Source organism: Chrysemys picta, chromosome 5 (assembly GCF_011386835.1).
Source record: "Chrysemys picta bellii isolate R12L10 chromosome 5, ASM1138683v2, whole genome shotgun sequence".
Lineage (NCBI taxonomy): Eukaryota > Metazoa > Chordata > Testudines > Emydidae > Chrysemys > Chrysemys picta.
The window spans coordinates 26,241,728-26,264,785 of record NC_088795.1 but is presented as its reverse complement, the minus strand read 5'-3'; the positions used below and the strand labels follow the sequence as shown (position 1 = coordinate 26,264,785).

General features: G+C 40.2%; 1 protein-coding gene across 50 annotated transcripts in view; it reads right to left on the bottom strand.

Annotated features, from left to right (window-relative positions):
- Positions 1-23,058, bottom strand: part of MAPK10 (mitogen-activated protein kinase 10) — a 317,031-nt gene that overhangs the window by 69,110 nt on the left and 224,863 nt on the right. For all 50 annotated transcript variants that reach the window (XM_065597550.1, XM_065597549.1, XM_065597569.1 and 47 more), the window contains 4 exons: positions 9,968-10,097; positions 6,649-6,707; positions 4,949-5,087; positions 2,726-2,891 (listed from right to left, as the gene is read on the bottom strand). In XM_065597550.1, the coding sequence (XP_065453622.1) occupies positions 2,726-2,891; positions 4,949-5,087; positions 6,649-6,707; positions 9,968-10,097 (494 nt within the window). The remainder of the gene's footprint in view (positions 1-2,725; positions 2,892-4,948; positions 5,088-6,648; positions 6,708-9,967; positions 10,098-23,058) is intronic.

Sequence of the window (23,058 nt, the reverse complement as noted above, 5' to 3'; positions counted from 1 at the left end):
CTTTTGGGCCAGTTTATGGGTTTATTACTGCAGGATTGAATCTGAACCTGCAGCCCTCACTCACACTAGTTGTCCTAACTGGGACATAAGTAAGGACTGAAGGTCAGGACACCATCCTACAATCACTGAGTATTGCAAACTCCTGCTGCAAGATCCAGCTCTATGTAGGGGAAAGAACACAAAGTCTGGAATACACTGCCTATGCTGTGTACTATATAGGTACTGAAATACAGAACGCTGCATAGAGTGAATACCAGCATGTCTTCTAGGAAGGTTTCTATGCTTCCCATCCTGACTTCACGTACTGGATGCAATGTGCACTGTTGCTCATCTGTTTGGTTTAGGTTGGGTTTTTCTTCCTTGAAATTGTACAAGGAGGGGAAAAAAAAGACAGATACTTGATGTACAGAGTGTAAAGAAAGAAAGGATCAGCACTCTGAATGGTGAAGAAAAAACTATTTTTCAAGAAACTGCCATATTTTCCCAACTTCAAATCCTTGTTTTGTGATAATTTTTTCGGAATGTACAACCAATTTCTCCTCTTTTTCTTCTCCCCTTTTCATCCTTTAAAATACAAAATAAAAAACAAACAAACCAAAACGTTTTGTTGCTGTTGGTAAAACAAAATAAGGGTGAAATGTTTCATCTGGGAAAGGAGGGTAGAGGTATTAGGTGCACAGGACAGCTAAAGCATGCCTGAGGTGGGGTTAGAGTTTTCTTCTTTGTGGTAGTTTTGGGTCCTTCCAAGGTAAGTTAGGCAAAATGGTGCTAACTATGCATCGTTAGCCAATCGGGTGCCGAGAGAAAATGAAAGCAGCGAACAATCTTCATAGTCAGCATACAAAGTGTGGAGAAAAAAATGGGGGAGCTCATGTAATACAACAGCACAGGCCTGAGCAGCGGTGCAGAGAACAATCTTTCCCATTGACTTCAGTGAGACCTGGATCAGGTCCCTCAGACACATCAGCTCCTCAGATTTGCTGATCTGTATTTTCCTTTATTCATTGTTTTCAAATTTATTTTAGTTTTTAAATGTTTGCCTATTTTATCTTGCTCAATTGAAAGAGAAAAGCTCCTTGCTCACTTTCAGCTTGATCCATGGCCCATTGACATTAATGGGAAGCTCTCCATTAACTTCCAGGGCGCTTTGAGGGTTGCACACATTCTGAGTGCCTCCGCAAATCTGTCTTTCACTTGATCACAAAAGTGCCCCAAACTTTACCCAAGTGCCACTATAACAGCATGAAACCAGAGAAAAATTCTCTGCTGTGTCAAACACAACAACAAACTCGTTAACAATCCAATTTTGTGAGAGAACCACACAAAGCCTGAGCAACTCATTTTAGAATAAAAATAACCTAATATTTAGATTAGGGAATGATGACATGTGTGTTGATCCCAGTTAAGATTTTTGGAGGCACTCAGTTTATGAGAAAGCCAAGGTGCAACATATTTAGCACTTGTGCTATTTTTTCCCTAATTACTAACTACAGTATTAAAACCTGCATTGTGAATCCATGAATATTACCAGCAATTCATGTAATGAAATAGCTTACAGGTGTGTTATGAGCATGCCTGTATTATCGCTTGCGTAAAGAAATCCGTCTAAAAAACCAAGCATACAATGTCATTGTCAGCTGAAGAATGCTGTCAGTGTTACTTCAAATTCTACTGCATGTTAATTGGATTCTCCAACTTAACGTAAAATAGTGCGGAGCTTCTGCTACTTTCCCATTACATTTGTCATTGAAAAGGTTTCTTCATCTAACAGGGAGATTTGCTTTGGCATCAAAAATAATATAATAATAGACTTTTCTCCACTATATTTTCTACTCTTCTTTCCAGCCTGGTCTACCTAGCACCTAGACAGTTATAATGTTCAATTATGCTATAGAACAAGAACTACGTATTTGATAAAGCTTTCCCTTTATCCCTCCTACAATGAACTCTTTCTTATAGGCACCTCTGTAATATGGTAGCTCTACTTGCATCCCATAACCTGTCCAAGGACAGAAAGATACACCACCCGTAGGTTTTTCACAGCAGAGCCCTCTATCTACATACAAGCGAAACAACAGAAAAGTAGTTCAGTTTCCTCCTCTTCCTCCCTTCTCTTTCCATTAAAGATGGGCTCAAGCTGCACAATTCAGATCTAGACCGTGTACACCCTAACAGCAGGTTGTTAGAGTCTGGGATGTTAGTTCAGCCTATTATACATACAGAAGCCATTCTTGAGATTTAAATCGGGTCTGCATCTTGAAACATTTGGGAATGTTTGGATTCCAAATTTGGTTTGGTCCCATCTCTTCTTCCCTCCTCACTAGAGAGGTCTGAGATTCAGAAGAACTGGCTTTAGATTATTTCATCCATTTGGCAACCCTAACAATTCCCATATTATTTCTGGCTCACAGCAGCCTTTATAGGTACACACTTTAGTCAAAAAGGGCTTCTTCAGCTGTTCAGTCAGGCAAAGGAGTGCTGGTCAATCACAGGTTGTTAACCTGCAATACCATGTGGTTAAACTCAATGCAAACTGCATGACAAGAACCATCAGTTATTGCAGTTTGATTGCAATACTAGGAAAATTCAGATCTAACATCACTTTGGTTTTTAAATTTAAGGTGTTCCTTACTGCTATTATTTCCCTCTCCTGGTGCCCATAAATTGTCAAAGTAGCCCTGGCCCTGCCGGCCACATAGTCTTTGCTATTGAGGTACAGCCCTACCGTTCTCCTTGTAGCCCATTCCCAAGATGACCTCTGGTGCTCTGTAATAACGTGTCACCACATAGGGAGTCATCATGAAGCTGGTGCCTGCAGTCCTGGCCAGTCCAAAGTCCAGAATCTTCAACGTGCAATCAGACTTTACCACAATATTACTTGGTTTTAAATCCTGCAAGAGACACAAAGGAAAACAGACATGACTGCCATCTACGAAGGCTGTGCACACTGGCGATCTGGATCCATACTTTGGGTGGACCTCTAAACACTTCGCTGCTCCATAGCTGCATGTGCAGTCATTCACGGAAGGTACTTTTTAGCCTGTCTCTGAATCCTGTTGTTGCTTTGGCACCCCCTATTGGAACGTGTGTTCTAGTGATATAGTCCAGATGCTTCAAGCAGCTTGATTCCATCAAGAAGGACACTGCTAAATTGGAGAAATTTCAGAGACGTCAGGGAATGATTTAATGATTAGAAAACATGCCTCTCTCAGTGATAGACTGAAGGATCTCCATCTATTTTGCTTAACAACGAGAAAACTGAGGGATGACTTGATCACAGTACTTCAAGTACTTACATGGGGAATGAATATTTGATAATGGGCTCCTCAATCTAGCCGACAGAGATATAGAAAGACCCAATGGCTGGAAGCTGAAGCTAGACAAATTCTGACTGGAAATAAGGCATACATTTTTAACAGTGATGGTAATAACCATTGAAACAATTTACCAAGGGTCATGGTGGATTTTCCATCAGTGATAACTTTTAAATCAAGACGTTTTAAAGATATGCTGTAGTTCAAAAGGAATTATTCTGGGGAGTTCTATAACCTGTGTTATACAAGAGATCACAGTAGATGATCACAATGGTCCCTTCTGGTCTTTGGAACTTTGAATACTTTCCTCTGGATGATGGAAGCATTCTGCTGTTAAATTAATAGCTCTAAAAGGCTTATAGAATCAGGGTGATGAAATATTTTTTTTGTTTACACTTTATTCTGAGTGGGGCAGTGCCCACTGTGCTCCAATAACTAGAACCATCACAAACTGTGTATGCAGGTTCATATGAATATTTTATTTACAAAAACAATCTGACCCATTCTTTGCCTGGAACACTATGGGAACTATAGTAGCCAAACATACTACATCCTCTACACCAGTGCTTCTCAAACTTTTTTTTAACTGGTGACCCCTTTCACGTAGCAAGCTTCTGAGTGCGGCCCCCCTTATAAATTAAAAACACATTTTTATATATTTAACACCATTATAAATGCTGGAGGTAAAGTGGGGTTTGGGGTGGAGGCTGACAGCTCGCAACCCCCCATATAATAGCCTCGTGACCCCCTGAGGGGTCCCGACCCCCAGTTTGAGAACCCCTGCGCTACACAACGTATGTTTTAGGAAAGGAGGTCTTTGTATATTATAAAGTAACATTCAACATGAAAATCATTTCATCAGTCTTTCTTCCCTTCCCCTCAGAAGCCAAAAAAATTATTGTTTTTTGAGCAGAGGTTCCCAGGCTATTTTCATAGTGTGGACCACATCTTAAGAGAAAGTTTGTCTCATGGACATTTTCCCATACATTCAGGGTCAGCTGGACCACCTCCCATCCTGTTCACAATTGTATGGACCATTTACTCTAGTATCAACAATTGCACGGACCACCTATCTTCTCATTCACTCCTGTGGCAACTACAGCAATTGCTTACATGATAAAATAATGTTGGGAACGTACTTAGCAAATGTTTAGCAGTCTTTTCATGCATTTAAGCAAATGAAAACGAGGAGAACCAATTACATATGACCAGACAGTTCTCCATGGAACTCCACCAAACGATTCATGGACCACAGTTTGGACACCATCAATTGATAGCATTTTAATGCACTATAGGTGACTGTCAGCCTTCTGAGAGCTAGCAACAGTTTCAGGAGAAAGTGCAGTTATCGCCACCTTCTCCCATAATCATAATCACTATGCGTCTTACACTACCTATGGCTCATTCCCTTTTTGTTTGATGATTAACTTGACAAACGTCCTCATCCCTAACATACAACCATGCAGCTAACTTGCCAGACACGTAGACTACTGACAGATAAGTCCCAATATTTACGTTGAGAAGGCTGGGTCTTGATGAAGGGGTTGAATCACAAAGTTTGCATGTTGACATCACCAAGACTCTTAACAACAACAACTACCGGTATCTTGTCCTTCAAAGTGCAGTCCCCTTACCCTGTGAATGATTCCCGCAGAGTGAAGGTGCTTGATCCCACACAGCATTTGGTAGAGCAGGTAAGACATTCGTTCATGGTCTAATTCCATCTGAATCACCTGGCACAAGTTGGCATCCATCAATTCCATTACCAGGTAACTAGATAGGAGAGTAAAGTCATACAGTTATTGCCTGCACAGGCATGGTGCTTCCAGTAACTTCTGTGCAATAATCAACATTCACTTCTCTCTCTTCACAATCCTTTTTTTTTTATTTCCACTGTGAGATGGTAACGCAGATGGAGAAAAGATTTTGAACTGCCCATTCACCTGAGCCCCAGCACAAAGCTCAGTAATCCTTGAACCATTCTGTGATTTGTCTCCCATTGCAGCATTCCAAGAATGCCCCATTGACATCCTTGGAATATCAGGGATTACCTGGCACATTCCACAGCACAGCGACTGTGCTCTACATGGGCACACAAGGCAGCAGGATCCTCAAACATGCTGATGCCACATGCACCAAGCTGTGAGCCTTTTCTCCTGAGAAATGGCTATTGCAATTTGATCAGAGGGTTTCTTCCAGAGATCACTGGACTGATGGAGGTAGGAAGGGTAAATATATATTACCACAATACATTTGTCTGAAGTGATTATAAGACTGGGTGATCCCATATAGTTTTAATGCCAATTAACTAATCTGACTGTACACTGTGCTTCTGCTAAATAAGATTGAGCAATAGTCTTAATTGGATTTTAACTCAGTCCTCCAGAAGTGATTGGTTAATACATTTAACCCACCAGCTCAATTCTTAAGGGATATTTATTCTTAAGTAGAGATGAACCTTAACTGGGACACCGGATCCAAACTCCCTCAAACTTTGGGAAGACTCTTCATCTAGATTTATATGTGAGCTTCCCAACTCAGGCTCACCTCACCAATTCTTTGCAGAGGACTGAAATAACAAGATTATTGCAATGGGGCAGTAGATCTTTTTGCAGACACATGGACAGTACTTGCCTGACTCCAAACAATGCTATTAACTCCTCCCTTTTGTGATACTGCAATATGGAATAAGGTGCTGTAGACTGAAAGGCAGAAGCCATTTAGCTGACATAAAACAGCAACACTTGCGACTACCTGAAATTTGATTCAGGGCAAGTTCATTAAATGCAGTAGTGCCATGGTGTAGACAATGTTCAGTGGAGCTCATACTCCGCCACTATTTCCCAAGGCAGACAAATTTTACACAGTCAAAGGTTATCCCACAATAAATATGAAAGGGAAAAAAATCTTTCACATCAGTCTCTTTTACAAGGATATTATTTCAAAGTGAATCACCACATTTTAAAGCACTCCCACATACCTCAGAGAGTTATACAACAACATTTCCTGAGCAAACCAATAACACAAAGGAACAAAGTACACTTCCTCATAGATGTTCATATTCCTCCACACTACCTGTCTTAAGAACAGCCATTAGCATGCTTTGCACGCGTGTTCTATTCCAGATCTTAGATACAAAGGTGATAGGTGCCTTATACATACCTAAAATAGGTCAGTCTACATTTTCAAATTCTATCTAAAGCTTCATCTTCACAAGATAATTTGCTAGAGGAGCTCATCCTTTTCATTATACTGGGATTTTTATGTTCACTATACAATACCAGGGCCCACCTCCCTCTAAAGCTTTAGTTTAATTACTGCCCGGGTTACTTACACATCCTGGAATTCCTCCAGAGATTTCTGTGGTGTGAAGACATTTAATAAACTGATAATCTGAAAAGCAGAGTGAGACAGAGGGAGGGAGAGAGAAGATAAACATATGCAGTTGATCACATTTTGAAGGACGGCTGTATTAAATAATAGCATCTGTTTTTCACTGTTCAATTTGCACTGACAAGTCCTGCTACAGTTGGCTAGTAAGCAGCTGGCAAATTTCAGAACAATTTTTCAGAACTCCATTATTGTTCAGGATGGATTTGAAAGGGTGTGTGAGAGAGGAGTGGTGATGGACAGCAACTGGTCAAAATGCTGAAGCCATTAGTCTTGTGAATTCTGGAGTTGCAGGTTCAAATTCCAGCCTCAGCTCAAACAAATGTGACAGTCCTTGTAAAGTCACTGGCCATTTCTGGTATATCAAGGCTATATGTCTGAGGGGAGAAATAATCAAACATCATCCTATTAAACACAAACACAGGACTTTCCATTCTCTCTGACATTTCTTAAATTTTTTGGCACAGATGCTCTTTCATAAAAAAAAAAATCCAATTCCCAGCTGTCTTGCTGTCATACATACGTCTCAAAATGGGAGAACCTCAGAGAGCTCTGGAAAGTGTCCAGAGGTATCCTGCACACTACTCTGTCTTTTAAAGTGAGATTCCAGAGAACACGGCCAGTAGGGAACGCTGCTGACAGGAATCTGCTGGAGAGCTGGTAGTGCCTAGGAGGCAGCACATAGCAACAGTACCTCTGGGGGGGGGGGGGGGAAGGTTGTGGGACTTGGGACCTGAATTCCCTTCCTTTTCATGTGTGTGGGGGAAAAGAGAAGGAAGAATTCTGAGGAAACTCCATGAAAAGAACCTTACAGAGTCTTTATCCGCACTTGGCTCCCTTGGCAGGCTTTCTTAGTGGGAAAATGTGACTATCTGGGCTTATATTTTTTAAAGAAAGCCTTAATTTTCTTTCTTACTGTTCTATCCGCCTCTTTGCCTCTGCACTTTTATCTTTCCTCCACCATCTTTCCTTGCTTCTTCCCCCTTTTCTCAATATTTTTGAGATATCTCTCTTCTAATGTTCCTTTGAAAGCTTTAACGACAGACAGCTAAAACTTAAGAGCAGGTAATAGGTTTACAGCTGTTGCGTCATATACAGTAGAACCTCAGAGTTACGAACACCTCAGGAATGGAGGTTATTCGTAACTCTGAAATGTTCATAACTGAACAAAATGTTATGGTTGTTCTTTCAAAAGATTACAGCTTAATGTTGATTTACTACAGCTTTGAAACTTAAATTTTCCCTTTTTTTCCATAGTCTATGTTTAACACAGTACTGTACTGTATTTGCTTTTTTTGTGGGGGGGGGGGGGGGTCTCTGCTGCTGCCTGATTGCATACTTCCAGTTCCAAATGAGATGTGTGGTTGTCTGGTCAGTTCGTAACTCTGGTGTTTGTAACTCTGAGGTTCTACTGTATAGTACTTTTGTAATAGTCTATTTTTCAAATCAACCCCATCTTTGTAGCCTTCTGCCCCTTCCAATACATTAAGAATCATGGGTAATAATGCACCATGTAGCCTCTAATTATGTGCCAAACACAACTCACCCAGCTCTGCATTTTCAAACTAGTGTGCAGCGATCTAAATCATGCCGTTTCCATCCAAGCCAATGGGAATGAGACAGCTAGAGCCCTGCACAACTCTTTGAAAATTTAAGGATAACTCAGTGTTAAGAAAAGTACAGCAAAATAACTCTAGGTGGGCTCTGTGAAGTGTCTGCCAGGCACACTATTCATCTGTAAATTAAAGGATCAAACAAATAGTCACTAGCGATAAGGTAGTAACAGGAGACTGATGGTAAATTACTATTTGCAACCTTCAGAGGAAGTCTTTGAATTGCACAGATTTTCATTCCAAACTCTTTGTGATTTCAGGGCTCTCTCTCATTGAAAGAAAAAACATGTAGCCAATTCCTTTCTCTTCCTGTGAACTAATGATTGAGAAATAGTGTGTCAAATATCACAGTCTATCAGGCTTCTCATGCTCATTCATTCAGTTTGTGTGGCGAGAAAGAGTCCTTTCAGGATCTGTGAAAAGTGTTTACAGGTAATGAACTGTTATTAATTTACTCTCAATGGAAACTAATGTGCACTGTCCATTATCATTATTATTTGTAACATCCCCAGTGGGCTAAAATCAGTCCACAGACATAGGAAGATACTAGCGTTGGATCTTAAGAGCTGGTAGTGACAACATACCATGACAACATACCATGCTACAAATAAAAGGATAAATGTAGTTTGCTTTTCTCACATGAGTAGTTCTACTGATTTCATTGGGACTTCCATAACACGGTTTGGCCAATTATGGTATAAGGGTAGTAACAGGAGTGGCGAGTTTGCACAAAAAGGAAACTAGCGGAGAAACATTTGAACAATGTAATGGGGTACCCATGGGTATCCCATAGCCACAAGCCACACTACACTGTATCAAACATATCATTCCAATCATTGAATACATATGTGGGCACCCCTAATGTAAACCTGTATGATGGCCATTCCAGTATAATGCTAAAGAAAGTGTTTATACACAAGGCAGGTGGAGGTAAGGAGAATTAAGAAAGACTAAAAATCTGCTGTCATTGTTCATTTCTTAAGATTAAGAAGAAATAAAACAAAATAGCATGTGGTTTCAGAGATTCTGGTTACACAGCATTAGTATGAACCATCCAAACAGTTGGCAATGAAGTAATCAGTAATAGCATCTTACATAACAGATTCCCATTGTGCTCCATAGGCTCTTTACAGGATTATCAATAAACAGAATCTTCATAATGACAATACAACTAAATACTCCAATAGAGGGGGCTAGATTGTGAATTCAGGAAGAGCTCTGAGCAAGGGGTGTGCTTTCACTGCACCACCATAGAAGTAGCTCCTGAAGGTAGCATGATTCAGAGACATTCCCCTGAGTCACAATTCCTTTCCTGCTTCCTCCGGGCTCCTGGAAGGATAGTAATTTACTGCTGGCCAATACCAGCAAATAGAGGGTGAAGCTAAAGCTCCATCCATTCTTTGCCCACCTCCTCTGGGGAAGGAGCAAGCATGGGAGTAGTCATGCTTACTCATATGTGCCAGGACCTAAAGTTAGGGTAGCCCATGTAGGGGCCTTACAATACATAGGTGTGTAGTCTGGGTCAAGATCTAGCCCTTAAAATAGCAGAAGTCATAAGTTAAAGTATCGCATTACAGCCTGAAAGGATGTGATTTTTTCCCTAACAAATCAAGCACACAACATCCCCCTGGTCCGCACAAGAAAACTTACATTTTTATGGTTCACACACTTCATGAGGACCAGCTCTCTGTAAGCTCGTTTGGCATGAGTTTGATTCTGAAATGGTCGGCTGAGCTTCTTAATAGCCACATTTCTGTCAAGGACGGCATCATATGCAGCGCTGCAGTGAATACAAATACAAGCTTTATATATTTTAAAAGGATATTCTTCAGTTTTAAGGGTGAATGGGATGTCTGGAATTTCCATCCAGGTGTCTTCTGAATTAACCAGAACTAGAGAGACAGACACGGGAATAACAGGCATGGGAAATCCACACACGCAGAGGGAGTGAGATCTTACAGCAATGGAACAGAGTACACACCATTACTTATAATTAATTTCAACTGCAGTGTTAGATTTACATGCAAAGCAGGGAAAGACCTATTAAACATAAAAAGTCACTGTAAAAGATGGATTTTACTATTCGGCAGCACATATACTAAAATTGGAACGATACAGAGTAGACTAGGAAGAACCTAAGGAAGCAAAGAGATTCAGAAGTATCTCTCTGTAGGTGAGAGTTCTCATCCTTATTTGGAACACTGGAAGACTATTTAGGATGAGAAGAAATCTGAGTTTTTGCTGTCTTCAGTGCAAAGCACACTTCTTTATGACTGCATATACAGCATCATTTATAAGAGCGAGCAATTATTATTGCTAAATTGAGGGAAATTCAAAAATTACATTAATTACTCAGAGATCTACAATTGATTGTACATAAGCATGTGCCTGTTGCATGTGATCTACAGAAGATATTAGAGCCAGGGCCGGCTCCAGGGTTTTGGCCGCCCCAAGCAGCCAAACAAAAAAAACAAAAAACAAAAAGCCGTGATCGCAATCGCGATCTGCAGTGGCAATTCGGCAGGAAGTCCTTCGCTCCGAGCAGGAGTGAGGGACCGTCCGCCGAATTGCTGCCGAACAGCAGGATGTGCTGCCCCTCTCCGAAGTGGCCGCCCCAAGCACCTGCTTGGTAAGCTGGTGTGTGGAGCTGGCCCTGATTAGAGCTGGGATACCAAGCATGGGCACAATAAAACTAGTGTCACTGGAGTGATCCTGAAACCAGAACATAACTTCCCTACTCTTATCTCCTTTGTCTGTGATTTTGCATATCCAGTGTTGCCTCTGAAATATTATCTGGATGTATGTTTGGTTTAAGGTTTTATTCTTAGGATAGTAAACTCACTAGAGAGCTATAGTTAACGTATGCTAAATTGATAAGGATGCTAGTAAAACCTTCCATTCTCATGCCAAGCTAATGCTGAAAACAATAGCATTTGATTTGAATACGGAATAAGTAAGGAACAAGGAACAGGTCCTAAGTTAAATTTCTGGGAAATCATGATGTTTGTGTGCACACGCACACACTCAAAACTTCACTACACTCTGTTCCACAAGCAATATGCATTTATTTGCTCTTGCCTTCTCTAACAAATATACAGTGGCATGTCTATATAACAAACCCAAACAAACAAACCAAAATAATACTACCAAAACAAGATACTCCACTACATACATTTTTCCTCTGGGAAGAGGAAGAGAGAACAAACATGTGACAGAAGTTAGTAATATTGCTTAATGCACTTGTGGAAGGCACTCAGATACTGCGGTGATGACTGCCGTATAGGAAGCTACACAGAATAGAATAGGACTATCACTGTCGCTTTTCCCATCACCATTAAGGACTTATTCAGCAACTGGCTCAGTGAACAAATCCCAATGTGCTCTAGAAAGAGTTAGTAATAATAAAAGTCCCCTTTTGATTTAATTTCTTAAACCATTTCTCTAGAGTGAACCATCATATTCCAATAATTCTAGAAATGAAACCCTTTCAGAATAATGCTTACTATTTACATATCTGAATTTTAAAAATTAATTTCTAAGATGCGTCTGATGAGAACTCAAAGATCATGAAAAAAATTACAAGAAAAAGCAAGCAAACAAACAAACCCAGGCTCCAATTGTTTTCAACCAGATATCTGTCTTCCTTAAGCCAGCAACTAACAAAGTGTGTATGAAATGAGTGTTTAACAATGCTCTTTATGATCATTTCTCTCCTCTTGGTGAAGTTAAGTAATTCAATTTTGTTTTAGACAAAAAGAATTACGTGAACCAAACTGCATAATTTACCAAGAATGTTGTGTATGATCTCAGACTATATATTATCAATTGCCATTGCTTTATAACACCATACATCAAGAGCATAAGGAATCATCTCTAGGGAATATTTTTCTAAAAACAAAGAACAGCATCTTAGTTTAATGGACAAATTAAACCCAAGTTCAGAGGATAAATGATTTTTTTCAAAAACCTAATTTCTCTCTTCATTATTCTCTTATTCCTTATTATTTCAACAACAGTGAAAAATAAAAATGTTTCTTGTCACTAGCATCTATCCCAGCGCAGAATGGAAAGACCACAAAGACCAATGAAAAGTGAAAATAATTTATCTTTTACACTTAGGGTCTGCTTCGAGACTTACTGAAGTAAATTATGGAAAGACTCCTGTTTACATCAGAGGGCTTTGGGTCAGGCCCACCTCTAGATCTCAAAACGCTTATAATCAGAAATTAAACTTCCCACCACCACGTGAGATAAAGTAGTATCACCACATGGTGGGTGAGGAAACTGACGTCAGGAACAGAACTCAGCCCTCCTGACTGCCAGTTCTGTGCCTTAACAAGACCAACCTTGTTCCTCCTTGTTAAAGACTACAGGGAAAATTAGGAGCTCTGCATACTCAGCAGACTATTGCCTCCTGCACCAAGGAATTTCTCTCACATACCTCCTGCAGGATGCAAAAGAAACCAGAAAACACTTTAGTCTCCATCACCACCACTATTAATATGGATCTGAATAACTGTATTACCCAGCAGTTCCTGGTGTTGCATTTACTTTTCCAAATGGCACAACTGAGTCTCCTCTTTTCTTTCTCCAGCAGGACACCAAAAGCAATTCTATTAATTAAGAATCACTGCCATTTTATAATTTACTTATGCATTAAAAGATCCTTCGGAGGAAGTTTTGCCATTGACATCAATGGAGTCAGCATTTCACCCTACCTATTTAACTCTAACACAGCTGAAAAAAAACCAGCTCAAAATGTTGAGATTGTAATATGACACACAATAAAGTGGTCTTTAAATAACCCTGATCTGTAGTGCTGAAACATGTCCATGTCAAGAGTTAGATTGGAGTGAATCTTTAATCTTGAAATGTGTGTGTTATAACAAAAGTAGAGATATAACTTCAACTGACATTCAAGAGGAAGAACAGTGACCACTAACCTACATACTAGAGTCAGAGTTTTTTTTTTTTTAAATCCCTTTTCCCAGGCTTTCCTATTACTTCAAATTCCGTCTTCCCTGACTTTAGACACTTATCACCATTACTATTCTCTATGAAGCAATCTCTTTTTGAGATTCAAAAAGCCAGATAATTTTTTCCCGCCCCAAGAAAGATGTTATTGGACATTTGGTCCATGAATTGATTTATGGACATTTAGACACCCAATCATCACATTCCAAAACAAATGTTTCTTTTCTCAAATTAAGAACCCAGTTCAGGAAAGCATTGTTATTAAGCTCATGCTTAAACATCCTTCCTTAACATCAAGCACATTCTTAAGTGTTTTACTAACTGGGCCTTGGAATTCACTTAAGTTTATAAATTCTAATTTTAGAGTTTAATTCAAAACTTTTGATCTGCAACTTCAGTTTCTCTTTGCCAAAATGAAAGTTCTCCGTTGCTATAAGTTTTTTTTAATTCTTTTTATATTATTTATTTTCAAAAAAGATTTCCCTGATCAAGCGGGTATATTTATTATAGCTTTCCATCATGTAAATGAAAATTGTTTTTAAAATACATCTTACATTTTCCTTGAAGATAGTTTAAATGAAGAGGAAAGTATTTCACATAATTAAAAATTAATCATGGATATGGTTCTAAAGATTTTAGGAAACTTCAAAACACTGTAGATTTCTACCTATACAGGGCATGCTCCAAAACCCATTGGAGTCAATAGAATCTTTCCACTTACTTCAATGAGCTTTAGACCAGGCCCGTATACTGTAACATCCAGGAATAACTAATTTGAGCCTGAACAGACAAAAGAGGAAGTTTCAGCTTTGTGGTCAGGAAGGAATCTTCTCAACATGCATGGCTTATTGGAAGTGACTTTGGGTTTTTTCCCACCTTCCTCTGGAGCATTAAGCAGAGGTCTCCTGTGGCGATCGGGTGGAAGGAATCCCACATTATCAATTTCCACCAAATACAGAAGGTCAGGTAGTGATGAACCTTTAAGCTTCCCATCTTCTTCTACGTTTGTATGGTATGTTAATGATCATTACCAAGTTCACCATTTACCAACTGTTACCTCACAGTGGTATCTGAGTAAGCACAGTAATTTCCCATCATAACTAAAGGGAAATACTGCACCATCTCCTATGCTGTCCCCAGGGGTCTGTACTGGGACCAGTACTATTCAATGTATTTATAAATGATCTGGACAAAGAGGTAAACACTGAGGTGGCAAAATTTGCAGATGATACAAAACTACTCAAGATAGTTAAGTCCAAAGCAGACTACAAAGAGTTACAAAGGGGTCGCACAAAACTGGGTGACTGGGCAACAAAATGGCAGATGAAATTCAATGTTGATAAATGCAAAGTAATGCGCATTGGAAAACATAATCCCAACTATACATATAAAATGATGGGGTCTAAATTAGCTGTTACCACTCAAGAAAGAGATCTCGGAGTCGTTGTCCGGCAGTCAAAAAAGCGAACAGAATGTTGGGAATCATTAAGAAAGGGATAGATAATAAAACAGAAAATATGATAATGCCCCTATATAAATCAATGGTAAGCCCACATCCTGAATATTGCATGCAGCTGTGGTTGTCCCATCTCACGAAAGATATATTGGAACTGGAAAAGGTTCAGAAAAGGGCAACAAAAATTGTTAGTGGCATGGAACAGATTCCATATGAGGAGAGATTAATAAGACTGGGACTTTTCAGTTTGGAAAACAGATAACTAAGGGGGGATACAATACAGGTGTATAAAATCATGACTGGTGTGGAGAAAGTAAATAGGGAAGTGTTATTTATTTACTCCTCATAACAAAAGAACTAGGGGTCAAATGAAATTAATAGGCAGATGGATTAAAACAAACAAAAGGAAGTATTTCTTCACACAACACACAGTCAACCTGTGGAACTCTGTGCTTGAGGATGTTGCGAATGCCAAAACTATAACAGGGTTCAAAAAAGAACTAGATAAATTCTTTGAGGATAGGTCTATCCATGGCTATTAGCCAGGATGGGCAGGGATGGTGTCCCTAATCTCTGCTAGAATCTGGGAATGGGCGACAGGGAATGGATCACTTGATGATTACCTGTTCTGTGCATTCCCTCTGAAGCACCTGGTATTGGCCACTGTCTGAAGACAGGATACTGAGCTAGATGGACCTTTGGTCTGACTCAGTATGGCCGTTCTTATGTTGTTCTTATTCAAAATTGATAACATATTTGAATAGCTCATAGGGTTTCTCAAGCTACAATATGTGAAAACCAGCAAAACTTCATTTTCCTTGTTCAGCAGCAATTTCCAAATATGTGGAAATCTGGGAACTGAGGCAGCGGGCTTGGCAAATAATCCAGTTCCTGGCTCTTCCAGACTGGCCAATGACAAATATTTATAAATACAGTGATAACACTCATATTTTAGGTGTTTCATTTCTACTAACTTGAAGGAAATAAAAAAGAAAAGAAAAGAAAAGAAAAGAAAAGAAAAGAAAAGAAAAGAAAAGAAAAGAAAAGAAAAGAAAAACTTGTTCTGAACATTAGATACAATCTCACATATTCTGCTCACAGTCATGCTTTAAAAAACATGCTGGTCTTTTCTGGCTAAAATATAACGAAGTCTGTCAATTTGGAGCAACAAATTAATGACTTTCTAAGCTTTCTTGCTACATTTCTCATTGAATGAACAATTCAATTTAACCAGACCCTAAGAAGAAGGATGTTGCAGACAACCAATAATTTGCAGTGATAGGCATTGAAATAATAATCTGCTTTTACCATGAAACAATAGCTTTAGTGCAAAGGCTTCCATGAAGTTTGGTTCTTCAGACTAACTATACCAGGGGTGGCCAAACTTACTGGCCCTCCGAGCCACATATGAGAATTTTTAGAAGTTTGAGAGCTGGGACTGAAGCACCGAACCCTTGCAGGTGCACCCCACAGTGCTGAAGCCCTGAGATCCTCCTCCCCGCTGGACAGAAGCTCCTACCCCACCACCCCACTGCAAGGCAGAGGTCCTGAGCTCCCCTACCCCAGTCTGGTAGGCAGAGAATGGTGGGGGGAGAGAGCGGGCTTGCAAGCCGCACCTTAATAGTAAAGGAGCCACATGTCGCTTGCGAGCCACAGTTTGGCACCCCTGAACTACACAATAGCTATGAATTGCTGGACAGATGGGGCCAGAGCCTCCAGTGGCTAAGCCTTACTTGGTGCACGGCTGGTTGGGGATGGAACAAATATTACTTTAAGCCATCATTACCCTCAATCAATCATAGGGTTGGCCAGGGGCCTGCCAACACTCTGGTACAAGTTAAAGCATCCTCAGGGCTGCTCTAAATTATGCACAGTAAACTATAGCCCAAAGGGGAAATTCCAGCAAGTAAATATTCCTGGTATAAGGACATCCCAGCCACAACCTCTAGGGTGGCAGTTTGGAAGACGCATGCAGGAGGTGGTATGGCTGCTCTGAGCCAACATTGCATTCAAGGGAGATTCAAGGATTCAAGGAGAATCTACAGCTGGCCAATTATGCTGATTTTAGGTCTGCTCTACTGCACTGGAAATGGTCCAGAAGGTCCAGCCAGGACAATTTGATGTAGTTTAGAAAACAAAGGAAAAAACTGAATTAGAAACCCAAGTGCTTTTATTAGCTAATGGTGAATCAAAGATATGGGAAGACAGAATGTGCTTTTACATCACTTTTAAATTAGCATAAATTCACTGACAAATTAAATTACTCCTGTAGAGAGAGCAGAATCAGGCTCTCAGACTTGAGTCTCCACTCAGTACTACTAAGCATTCAATGTAGCATAGTGCCCCAGGTACATAATGTGTAATTCACATGTAGTGCTGCATCATTTACATGATCTGAAATCCCAGCATCCCATGGAATTACAGCACCTGTAAAATTACCACCCTTGTTGCAGGAGTAATTGGTGGTACAGGGGCTAGGCAAAGCAAATGTTTAGTTGAGTACTTGAGGAAAACATGAACGTTTTTCATTCTCCCAATGAATTTTGATAGTGCTTTATTTTCTGTCTCTAAGGCTTATCCTGCTTCCTTACCCCACTCCACCCACACAGTTTGTATACCTCATAGTTAGAAATCTGCAATCCTCTTTTTTCCCCCACTAATGTGCTCTTTTTAGAAACATTTTCCTTGCTAAAGAATATCAGAGTCAGCAGAGTATTTAATCTGACTCTAGTGGTGTGTGTGGTTTTTTGGGGGGGGGGGGTGTTGTTTTGTTTTTGCGGTTAGGATAGTTTATTTGGCTTTTGAGCACTAACGTTTGCCAATAGAGTTCTTTTCATTCATCTATTCCAAGTGAAATGATTTGCCTTGATAGAGTATGATCAAGTGTTCACTGACTTTTACGTAATATTTGATTTCTTCCTTTATTGCGGCAAACTCATTAGAGCCAATATAGTTAAGAGTCAAGTAACTGTTTCCTTTGTAAATACTGGTTCACCACCATTTCAAAGAACACTCGGTTTAACTTGAGGTTGTTAGATCTAAAGATGCTGCAATCCCAATAGGAGGCAGACATATTTTATTTTCACCCATTGTAAATGCAAATGCATCAGATATTTCTACCACAGAAAACAAAATCTTATTTGCATCATAATGGGATTAGAGCTATTAGAACAAATTCTCACTAATGGTGATGCCAGCAGGGGGAAAGGGGGAAATCACATTTGCAGGTTCATTATCCAGTTTTCACCTTGCTTTATGTTGAAAGCAAAAAGCCAGGAGGGAGAATGTCTCTTTAGAGTGAAGATCACAGAATTCATCAAAATGTACAGTTCTGCACTGAGGGAGAAATGTCATTATTTTCATACCTAAACCCCATGTATTTGCCATCAGAAGTGCTGACAATTCTTTATGTAGTCAATACATAAAGCAATCACCAAGGTCCCTGATCTACAAACAGATCTGAATGGGCAAATCCCTGTGGTCCACCCACTCAGATCCATTTGCACTACTGGGCTCTACAATATCACTTGTCCCTCTTAGCTGCCATGTGCCAGAAACTCTCAAAATGTCAGGCTAGCCTGCATGGAGAGATACTGACCATTTCCAAGGGTGACACAAACCAAGCCCAGAGAAAATGGCAAAAAGGACAACTCTCATCCACCCCCTGCAACTCCCACACACCACACCCCTCCCACCATCTTTGACTGTATTATTGTTAAGGCTAAGATTTTGTCGCGCATATTTTTAGTAAAAGTCACGGACAGGTCACAGGCAATAAAGAAAAATTCACAGAAGCCCGTGACCTATCCGTGACTTTTACTAAAAATATGCATGACAAAATAGGGAGCTATGGGGTCCTGCTATGTGGCTGGGAGCTTCTGGGGCAACCTCCCCCCCCCCCCCCATTGAGGCTGAAGCTCGGGACCCCGGCAGTTCCCAGCCACCACGAGCTGCGGGGGGACCCTTCAGCTCCCAGGCGCAGCGGGCTTATGTCACAGAGGTCTCTGGAAGTCACAGATTCCATAGCCCTAATTATTGCCCTTACCCTGGAGGACTCAACAAAACAAAAACCTATTTACTGAGCCCCCACATAAGCAGGCTGCAGTCTCACTGCATTTCAACTAGGCTCTCAACATTGTGCATTATATTTAAAGTGATTGTAATTTAGTTTAACAGCTTTCGAGGAGCTCTGTTCTAAGTTGCCTACCTAGTTTTTCACTTCAGAACTTAGGGACAGATCTGCAGCTGGTATAAGTTGTCATCACTCCATTAACTTCCGTGGAGCTAAGACAATTTATTCAAGCTGAGGTTCTGGCCCCAATGCTTGTAGATTAGCAACAAGCCATATCTTCTCTGCCATGACTTGAGTATGCAGATACCCCTCAATAGCCAGGAATCTGTGAATGAGGCTGAGCTATATGAAAGACTGAAAAAAAAGTATATTTAACAAAAAAATTCAAAAAAATCTGTTATCATTACTGTCATAACAACAGATATCTATATGCAACTGTATAATTACATGGCACTTTACAAAATATAGGAGCAGATTCCAATCTGATTTATACAGGTGTCAGTCTCAGGTGTCAAAGGTGTCAAAGAATGTATACATGTGAAATTGATCAGTATCTGGCCCACAAACGAGACATGATCCTTAGCCATCTTTAACATTCTATGAAAACTCTAGAAAAAGTACCTTAGTATAATATAACAATGTAGAGAAATTATAAGTTGAAAATTCTTTTTGGAGTTTTGTCCACGTATTGAGACACTTCCTACAAGAAGATCTTTTCAGCACTGTAACGGCTTTACCAGAATACTTCAGTCCTTTGCTAACTAGAGCGCATTGCTGAACACAGATGGAGTGAAGCAAATGCTTCAATGTTTTGCTAAATGGTGCCACACTACGTGAATAAGACAGTCTATATAAAAAGTTGGAAAAGACAAAACTAAATATGCATGGTCCTTTTATGAAGAAATCATTATATAAAAATATTATATCAATGGAGATCCTCCAGCAATACAATATGAACAGATAGCTGGAGTCTTCTTAACACAACCTTTGAAAATGAAGTTACTCTACTAATGGGCAGGCAAAAAATATATACTGCACCATATGCCTCATATATAACTTGTCACATACCTTGTGATATCTCACAAACTCAGACTTCTGTTTTTGCTCAATTATTCGCCAATATTTTTGGCTCCAGGACATGCATCCATTAATATTAAATAACCAAAAAAGAAACTGACTTTTTTTCATAACTGTTCTGTAGTTCTAGAGCAATGTTATAGCTACTAAATTGGGTTCACAGTTCTTTCTACATCAAGTTTACACTTCTTGAGTGACAGCCTCATTCCCACTCCAGCACCTATACACGGGGTAAAAAAGCTATCAGCATAAAAGTGTCTGTATCCAGCTGGATGAGGGCTCACCTGGCACAGGAAATGTGGAAGACAGCCATAAGACTGTCTTCCAAGAAACCACTTTCAAGCCCTGGTGCACCAGGCATGGCAGGACAGAGCTATAGCATGCAGCACTGTGGAAATTTTGAGAAGTCTTGTGGCCCATAGGGCAGCCTGGGGAGGCTGCCATAACTTAGACAGCTCTTAGGGGAGCCTAAGTTACACAGTGGAGCATCAGGAGGGCACAAAGATGGCTTAGAGCCATGTGAGTCCCCTTACCTCCTTTTCCTCACTTCAAGACACTTCACAAGTCCACCTTGCCTACAGCTCTGACCTTGTTTTGGTTTGCTTCCTTGCCCGTTTCTGCCAATTCCAATTTCTAAACAGTCTTCTGATCTTGATGCTATCTTTCTCTCTTACTTTCACACATGACTTTGGCCCTTCTTCTCTTCTGTTCTCTATGCCAGGATCCTGCTCCCTCCCCAAACATCCTCTCTTTCAACCTCCAGGTCTTCTTTTAAAATTCACTTCTTTCAGTGAGTTTTCCCACTGAGGAATTCTAATCCAGTTCTGGATATTTCTTCTCTTTTGCCTTACTCTGTTCTGAAATATCATCTGATCGTTCAAACTTCACTCCTAACTACTTGTTTCATATTTTTTAAAATTTGTTGTAACCTTCATCCCTTCTCTCCCTTCCTTTTTTGCCATCATATCATGATGCTGCACCCCATATTCTTCATAAAAATATAGTTGTAATATGAATATTGCATAACTGAGATATGTTTTGTGCAACATGGGTCATGTGAGGCATCATTGGAAAGGTTGTGATTTACTGAATGTGATTATCCAATTTATATGCATGTAACATTTCTGTATCCGAAGTTAGGAATATTGCCTATGTAACAATTACAACTGTGTGTGTACTTGGGGAACGCCCACCAGACAGAAGGCAATCAGCCTGAATGGGCCATTAGGAAAGACAATGGTGCTGATCTCTCATCTTCCTGGAGTGCCTTCCTGGGGACATTACAAATATATCTTGTCTCATGGTTGCTTTAACACTGCAAGGTCATGTGATAATGTCACCTGATGTGATGATGTTATGGAGTACCACCTTGGACACAGCTGGTATTTCTCCACTGGAAACAAAGGATTCTTGCCTTATGTAAATCCTATTTAAAGCTGGGAAGTGAGTTAATCAGGGCTCTTCTTCACTGCCTCCCTACCCAAGAAGGAAGACTGCTGAGAATACCTGAAGAAACAAAGGAACTAAGCTGGAGAAAGGCAAGGGCTGAGTCCAGGCTGAGATAAGGGTCTAGGCTGTGAAGAGAAATAACTAGAACCCTGAGCTGAAGAAGCTCTGCAACATTTAGGGTGAGAAATTACTATTTGTAACCTGTTTCTTTAGTGTATTAAGCGTAGTTTGCGTGTTTTGTTTTATTTGCTCAGTAATCTGCTTTGTTCTGTTTGCTATCCCTTATAATCACTTAAAATCTACCTTTTGTAGTTAATAAACGTATGTTTTTGTTTATTCCAAAACCCAGTTTGTGCAATTCATAACTGGGGGGTAGGGGAGAGGAAAGAGCTGTGCATAGCTTCCTCCACATTGAGGGAGGGGACGATTTTTATGAGCTTACGCTATATAGATCTCTATATAGTGTGCACAGGGGCACTGGGCATTCCCTTAGCTGAGTCCTCCCACAGAGAGCTGATTGCAGTCTTTGTGTGATTCTACAGCTGGGTGTGTCCCTACCTGTTTGTGTGCTGGAAGAGGGCTTGAGAGCCTGACAAGCAACACAGAATGGGGGGGACCCAGGTTGGTAGGACAGATAGGCTCAGTGGGACCCCAGCACATCTGGTGGCACCCCAGGAAGCGGGGGTCTAACCCATCACACATATTTCCTGTGTTTGTTTAATTTAGGATGTAAGGTCTCTGGGAGAAGGACAACTTCCTTTCATTTTCTGTAAAGCACTGTGCAAACTTATATATAACCTAATATATAATATTAGATCATAAATAAGCAATACAGTCTGATAATGAAATTCAAGTGACAAAAGCCACATTTCTTTTATGACTTGCTAGTATTTATTTTCCATTTCTGATTCAATTGCTTCTTTGTTTTGCTGTTTGTCTATTTCTCTGCTTCCCATCCCTGTTTCTTCCATATGATAACAGTCATTGTTTTACTGTAGTAGAGACCCCGATGTGCTCAGCCGGAGCTGGTACTGGAATTCTAGCAAGAGGAAACAGAAGTTTGTGGAAGGGTTAATCTAATGGCAAACTTAGTGCAGCTATAACAGTACCACTGACTCAGGAATATTCCCTTCCTTGAGCTACAAAAGTAAAGAATATCAGACACCCCCAAAGCTGTGAATTCCCGCTCAGTTCAAAAAACAACAACAAAACAACCAAATTTACTGCTTATGTATTAGACAATTCACACGACTTACTTCAGGAAAGGTATTTGAATGTTATTTTGACAGAAGACCATGTTCATATCATCTATCTTTTAGAGCAGGACATTAGAGAGAGAGGCAAGGGGAGGAGGTGTAATGGTGTGGGTCTGGGGGGCAGGGGGAGGAGAGATTGAAAGAGAGATTCCTGCTAGTAATATACAGAATGATAGTAGCGATTTCTGTGTAAACTTCCCATGCCAACAGCATTTGGATCTGTCAGAAGACAGAAAGTGACCATTGTAAATATGAGTGGGCAGACAGACTGTGATGCAAAAGCAAGAGGAGGTAATCACTAGAAGAAACCTGTGTGGTATGAGAGTGTTGAAAAGGAGAGCACTGGCCCGTTTCCACAGGCCTGCCCTGAAGAGCTTTTAGCTTTAGCTTAGGGTGAAATCCTGAATCCATCAAAAACAATAGCAAAACTCTTGTTGATTTCAGTAGGGCCAGGATT